Below are 7,472 nucleotides of genomic sequence, written 5' to 3' on the forward strand. Positions count from 1 at the left end.
CCAGAAGCTGAGGCAGTGGGATGCCTACAAGCCAGGAGTCTGAGGTTGTAGTGAGCAACCATGCCACTGCACTTGCTCAGGGCATGGGGTGGGACTCTGTCTCCACAACAACAAAACAATTTTAACTGCGGCTCAGACCCCATAGCACAGTGGTTATGGTGCCAGCCATGTACACTGAGGCTGGTGGGTTTAAATCCAGCTCCGGCCAACAAAACAACAATGACACCTGCAACAAAAAATAGCCAGGCATTGTGCCAGACGCCTGTAGTCCCAGCTGCTGGGAGGCTGAGGCAAGAGAATTGCTTAAGCCCAGGAGTTTGAGGTTGCTGTGAGCTGTGATGCCACTGCACTCTACCGAGGACGACATAACAAGACTCTGTCTCAAAAAAACCCCAAAACTTTAACTACTTCAATTTTTCATATTGTTTGACTTCCACATAAACTCCACGATCGTAGCCTATTTTGATTCAGGGGGAAAGCCAAGTGCATAAGAAACTGAGAGCAAACAAAAGCAGAAAATAAAGAGCAATATTTCTAAAGACCATAAGTATAAAATCTTTTCATTACTGTTAAAAACTTAAAACAAAGTACAAAGTAGATTAATGTTCAGTGCAATGTTCAATTTATCAGAATTTGAGCAAAAGATAATTCATGAATAGGGGACTACTCAACCAAATGAGGTTCAGAGAGCTCCACTCTGCATGTGGGCAATGAGCTTTTATTGACTGAACACGGAAATAACATACAGAAATAGCTTAATTGTTTACACCTAGGCATTTACGTTATTTGAACATGATCTGATCAGTTGGCTGCCTGTGACTGGCTGAAACTTGATTACAAGTTACAAAAAATATACTCCTTAATTAGGTTTTGGTTATTTCTGTGCTAAGTTAGTTTGTAGTTCTTTTTATAGGAATTCAAAGCACAGACAGCCTTGGGCCAATAGTTTTCTACTTCTTTAATTTAACATTACTTGGTATTAAAATTTTAAGAATATTTTTTTTTTGTCTATGGAAATGACCACCCTTTTCAATTTTTGTTTGTTTTGTTTTGTTTTTCCTAGATGAAAATGAACTGGCAGTTTTAACTAAGGACGATCGTTTATATTATGGCAGTCTGGGAGTTTTGTCAAGTTCTATAATCAAAGTAGGTACAAATCAAAGTGCGGCTATTACCTGGTGGGTAAGAAATAATGACCTCATTTTCAGACTTCTGATTCTCTTTCTGAAGACTAGAAATCACTCTATCTTATAAAATAACAATAACAACAAAACAGCTAAAATCTAGCACTTAAAATACAGTAGGTGCTGGTCTAAGTGTCTTCTGTGTGTAGCATCATTTAACTTTGACCATAATCTTAGGAAGTAGATTTTTATATTACCCCTATTTGACAGATAGAAAAATTGAGGTACAGAGACCTAAGTAAGTAATTTATCTGGGGTCATAAACAGCATTCCAAGAGGTGATGCTGGGGTTACTTAATATTGTCTTGTCCACAATGCCTATCTAATTATATTTCCATCCTCACAATAACCTTGTGAAGGAGATAATATCATCTACCTTTTACAAGTGAGAAAATCAAAGCCCCAGTTTGTTGGTTTGTTTGTTTCTTTCTTTCTTAGACAGAGTTTTTTACTTTGTCACCCTTGGTAGAGTACTATGGCGTCATAGCTCATAGCAACCTCAAACTCTTGGCCTCAAGCGATCCTCTTGCCTTGGCCTCCTGAGTAGCTGGGACTACAGGTGCCCAGCTATTTTTTGGAGATGGGGTCTCCTTCTTGCTTAGGCTGGTCTTGAACTCCTGAGCTTATGTGAACCACCTATCTCAGACTCCCAGAGTACTGGGATTACAGGTGTGAGCTACCATGCCTGGCCAAGAACCATTTCTTTCAATGTTTAACCCTGACATTACAATGGCCAGTGTGTTTTCTAGGTTGAGGTTCCATAGCTCTTGTCTAACTCTTTTTTTTTTTTTTTTGAGACAGAGCCTCAAGCTGTCCCCCTGGGTAGAGTGCTGTGGCATTACAGCTCACAGCAACCTCCAACTCCTGGGCTCAAGCGAGTCTCCTGCCTCTGCCTCCCAAGTAGCTGGGACCACAGGCGCCCGCCACAACGCCCGGCTATTTTTTGGTTGCAGCCGTCATTGTTTGGCGGGTCCGGGCTGGGGATTCGAACCCACCACCTTAGGTGTACGTGGCTGGCGCCTTAGCCAGTTGAGCTATAGGCGCTGAGCCTTGTCTAACTCTTTATGAACTATGAAAGCAAAGAATCATTTCTTCTTCTTTTCTTTTTTTCTTTGGAACAAAGTCTCCGCTGCCCTGGGTAGAATGCTGTGGCATCATAGCTCACAGCAACCTGAACTCTGGCAATCCTCTCGCCTCAGCTACTTGGTGCCTACCACAAGGCCCTGCAAGTTTTTCTATTTTTAGAAACAGGATCTTGCTTTTTCTCAAGCTGCTCTCAAATTCCTGAGCTCAGGTGATCCACCTGCCTTACTTCCCAGAGTATTAGGATTACAGGCGTGAGCCACCGCACCCAGCTAAAGAATCCTTTCTTGGGTAATCTTATCAGCGTGGAAAGACTTGAGTTTCCATTATTCATTTAATTACCAAAGCATGGATGAAGCTGAAAAGTAGTCAACTCAGGACCGCGCCTGTGGTTCAGTGAGGAGGGCACCAGCCCCATATACCAAGGGCGGTGGGTTCAAACCCAGCCCTGGCCAAACTGCAACAAAAAAATAGCTGGGTGTTGTGGCAGGTGCCTATAGTCCCAGCTACTTGGGAGGCTGAGGCAAGAGAATTGCCTAAGCCCAGGAGTTGGAGGTTGCTCTGAGCTGTGTGATGCCATGGCACTCTACCAAGGGCAATAAAATGAGACTCTTGTCTCTACAAAAAAAAAAGTAGTCAACTCAGAAGTTGATTTTGGGTTTTTCTTTGTGTGTGTGTGTGTGTGTGTGTGTTTATTTGGTGTATCTTCTTTAAATCTGAATCATAAGATAAAATTTGAATATCCAAAAAAAGAATTAGAATGATTTGGTCTCAGAAATCATCTTCCTCTTAAGTTTCCAGACCAACCCATCTGGTCCGAAGAAGCAGCCATGGTGTTCTTGGAAACAGGGATGCTTAAAATACTGACCCCGCTTCCTGACACAGCTTTTCAAGCTTTTGATTTCCAGAAATGCCTTGTGAATATTCAGGAGATTCTCATGAATCCTGATCTCCAAATTGCAAAGTGCAAAGTAAGTGATATAAGTGTTTTTCAACCTTTATTATCTCCTGGCACACCTGAACTTATAAAGTTCTAAGACACATTTAAATTATGTAGATAAAAAAGTTTTAAAAAGAATATATTTGCTGTGCTTTGAATTTCATTTGAAAATAACTTAATGATCTTTAAAAATGTTTGTGGCATACCTAAGAGTCTTTCACCACAGCACACCAGTTGAAAATCACTGATTTAGAGCAACGTTCAGTGTACTGTTTTTCCAAAAGACAAACCTGGGACCAGACGTGGTGGCTCACACCTGAAATCCTAGTACTCTGGGAGGCCAAGGATTGAGGTCAGGACTTTGAGACCAGCCTGAGCGAGCCTTGCTCTTGCAAGACCCCATCTCTACTAAAAATAGAAAAATTAACCAGGCATGGTGGCCTCTATAGTCCCAGCTACTCTGGAGGCTGAGGTAGGAGGAGGGCTTGAACCTAAGAAGTTTGAAGTTGCAGTGAGCTATGATGACACAACCAACCAATCAGTCAGCAAGCAAAAATAAATAAATGACAAACCCAAAAGACCCAGAGTCAGTCATTTTGTATTTGTAGCCAGTAACCACACAAGAAAATTCAAGGTGTGATAAAATATAGGACAACCAGTTAAGTTTGAATTTCAGGTAAACAATTAAATCTACCAATCCTAGCAGAGCTCTAAGCCATGATAGCCCCAAAGATTGGCATTCTTATCTTGAACTTTATGTCATTAGTTTCAAAAAGAAACACATGGCTCGGCGCCTGTAGCTCAAGTGGCTAAGGCGCCAGCCACATACACCTAAGATGGCAGGTTCAAATCCAGCCCGGGCCCGCCAAAACAACAATGACAGCTGCAACCAAAAAATAGCCGGGCACTGTGGCAGGTGCCTGTGGTCCCAGCTACTTGGGAGGCAGAGGCAGGAGACTCACTTGAGCCCAGGAGTTGGGGGATGGCTGTGAGCTGTGATGCCACAGTACTCTACCCAGGGGGATAGCTTGAGGCTATGTCTCCAAAAAAAAAAAAAAAGAAAGAAACACATATTACTGTTCATTAGTTACATTCTCCTCATGACAAGAAGTCAAAAAGCTACAAAAATATACATGCAAGCTATTCAGAAGTGTTTGAAGTAAATGTGGTTGTTATGCCTAGACCCCTTTTCATGTCAGCAAGTGAACCTTTAGGGCTCTTTGGTAATTTATCTACAAAAATCTCTGGAGAGGGAGATTTGAGTGGGCTCAAAGTGCCCACCAAATCATGGGGACCAGCCCTGCCATGGGACAAGCTACTGATTAAAGAGGGGAAATATTTTGGAAATAAGGAAATATATATGTATCAGTTTAGATCCCCTGTTCTGCAAGTGATTGAAAATCCAAAGCAGATGGGCTTAGATCTAAAAGGCCATTAAAATTAAAAAGTCGAAAGGGTATCGATAAGGCTTCAGGTAGGGCTTGATTAAGTACCTCCAGCCCTGCCACCAAGGAGCCAGTTTCTTTCTCTATTCTGCATCTCATGGTGTTCTGTGCTTCATTCTGAAGTTCTGTCCAGACACCTCAGGAAAGCTCCACAACCCATAAGATGGCAGTGAGTGGGCAGCCAACACTGTAGTAAACTGTGCATCCTTCATCTGCATGTCCTAGGAAAGAGATAAGACCTAGTCTAATAGGCCCTGCAGAAACCAAGAGAATCCCAGCAATGTCTCCCCTATCTCTTTGGCTCAGAGAGGCTGATACACCCATTTCTGGACCAGTCACATAGGTGGGAGTTGGGCCTTTCAGACCCACTCCTGGAGGTAGGAGTAGGGTCAGTCCCACTGGACCACAAGAACAAGGATAGGCAAGGAGTGATTTCCCAAAGAAACCTGAAATATTTTCAGGACAGGGGACTAGCTGTGAGGCAGAAATAGTAACACATCTCTTCCAGGATCCTCCATAATTTATCTCCCCAGTGCCTAGCAATCACAGGGTCAAAAAGGCACAGGAAGGCTAGGTGCCTGTGGCTCAAGCGGCTAAGGCACCAGCCACAAACACCTGAGCTGGTGGGTCGAATCCAGCCTGGGCCTGCCAAACAACAATGACAGCCAAAAAATAGCCAGGCATTGTGGTGGGTGCCTGTAGTCCCAGCTACTTGGGAGGCAGAGGCAGGAGACTCACTTGAGCCCAGGAGTTGGAGGTTGCTGTGAGCTGTGATGCCACAGCACTCTACCCAGGGTGACAGCTTAAGGCTCTGTCTCAAAAAAAAAATAAAAGGCACAGGAAATACCATTTCTGAGTCTACCTTGTCCTGCAACTGTATCCCATCTTCCAGTGCTCCCTAGTTCACTCATTTGATCAAAAAAATCTGGAATTGTGCTTGGAAGAGCTCAGATTACTTAAATTTTTATAACTCTATGGGGTCACTTCCTCTCCAAAGGGCCACAGAAAAATTGCAGAAATGATTTCCAAAGAGTCTTTGGACTAGTGGCAGCCAGCGAAATGAGAAAAAATAAGAACTATGCTATATGCTGACTGTATTGATTTATTGAAATATCACTTTATTAGATGATGGTGATTAATAGATGATCGTTTATTTTTTTTCTTATTTTCTTCACTTACTATAAACAAAATGTCCAAAAAATTTTTCCCCTAGCTAAAATTACATGTCTGGCAATTGCTGGCCTTTGGCATAAGCAGAGGAGATAGGAAGAAAAAGCAACTTTTTAGACAAATGTCTGGCCGCTTAACACTGCTCTGAGTAAGACAAGTAGCATAGTTTTGATTCGAAAAAAACCTAAAAAATGGGCGGTGCCTATGGCTCAAAGGAGTAGGGCACCGGCCCTATATCCTGGAGGTGGCGGGTTCAAAATCAGCCCCAGCAAAAACAAACAAACAAACAAAGAACTAAAAAAAAGCAGAAAACTACATAGCATAACAAAACCCCACAGATGAAAGGCAAAAAACACTTTGAGCAACAAAAATAAATAACCTAGAGGCCAGTCATGGTGGCTCACACCTGTAATCACAGCACTTTGGAGACCAAGGTAGGAGGACTGCCTGAGGCCAGGAGTTAAAGACCAGCCTGGGGCAGCACAGTGAATCTATAAAAGAAATTTAAAAATTAGCTGGGTGTGGTAGTAGGCACCTGTAGCTACTCAGGGAGGCAGGGAGGATCACTTGAGCCCAGGAGTTGGAGGCAGCAGTGAGTCAATGAGCTACAGTCATGAGACTACATTCCAGACTGGACAACAGAGCAAGACCTTATCTCCATAAATAAATGAATAAAGGATCTAGGATTGGATGATAAGCCAATGTACAAAATAATATACAAGGGTCTGTACTGATCTCAATTAATGACTAGATAAATAACAGGAAGAAGAGACAAATTTCCCTTACAGAAGATTTCCAAATAGTATAAGTATATAGTAGGAGGTGGGGCTTAATCCCTGTCCTTGATTGTGGTCTGGATTTATGCTCTTATAAAGAACAGAGTGTGGGCTGGACGTGGTAGCTCATGCCTGTAATCCTAGCACTCTGGGAGGCCGAGGCGAGTGGATTGCATGAGCTCACAAGTTTGAGACCAGCCTGAGCCAGAGCGAGACCTCATCTCTAAAAATAGCTGGCCATTGTGGCTAGTGCCTGTAATCCCAGCTATTTGGGAGGCTGAGACAAGAGAATCACTTGAGCCCAAGAGTTTGAGGTTGCTATGAATTATGATGCCATGGCACTCTACTAAGGGCAACAAAAATGAAACTGTTTTTAAAAAAAAAAAGAACAGAGTATAGAAAGGGAAAAAATAGCAGCTTTATGGTGGAGAAACCTGACAGATACCATCATAACCACATAATAGAGATTAACGTCATTAGTGCCACCAAAATGGGAGCATGTGCACTTAATATGAAGTGGAAAGGGTACTTCATCTCATTATCTTCTCCCCAATCCATCACCCCAGTCTAATGATCAGAAAACACCAGAGTGGCCAGGTGTGGTGTCTCAAGCCTATGATCCCAGCACTGTGGGAGGCCAAGGTAGGAGAATTGCTTGAGACGGGGAGTTCGAGACTAGCTCAGCAAGAGTGAGACCTATCTTTACTAAAAATAGAAAAATTATCTAGGCATGATGATGCACACCCATAGCTCCAGCCACTTGGGAGGCCAAGGCAGAGAGATTGCTTGAACCCAGGAGTTTGAGGTTGTAGTGAACTGTGATGATGCAACTGCATTCCAGCTTGGGTGACAGGAGACCTCATCTAAAAAAAAA

General features: G+C 42.9%; 1 protein-coding gene across 1 annotated transcript in view; it reads left to right on the plus strand.

Moving 5' to 3' along the window:
• CATSPERD (cation channel sperm associated auxiliary subunit delta) overlaps nucleotides 1–7,472 on the plus strand; it is a gene marked incomplete at its 5' end in the record, with an annotated part of 92,782 nt that overhangs the window by 41,453 nt on the left and 43,857 nt on the right. The window contains 2 exons of the mRNA XM_023516247.1: nucleotides 1,064–1,146; nucleotides 3,062–3,238. Of these exons, the coding sequence (XP_023372015.1) occupies nucleotides 1,064–1,146; nucleotides 3,062–3,238 (260 nt within the window). The remainder of the gene's footprint in view (nucleotides 1–1,063; nucleotides 1,147–3,061; nucleotides 3,239–7,472) is intronic.

This window comes from Otolemur garnettii, unplaced genomic scaffold (genome assembly GCF_000181295.1).
Source record: "Otolemur garnettii isolate 467f Iridium unplaced genomic scaffold, OtoGar3 scaffold00088, whole genome shotgun sequence".
NCBI lineage: Eukaryota > Metazoa > Chordata > Mammalia > Primates > Galagidae > Otolemur > Otolemur garnettii.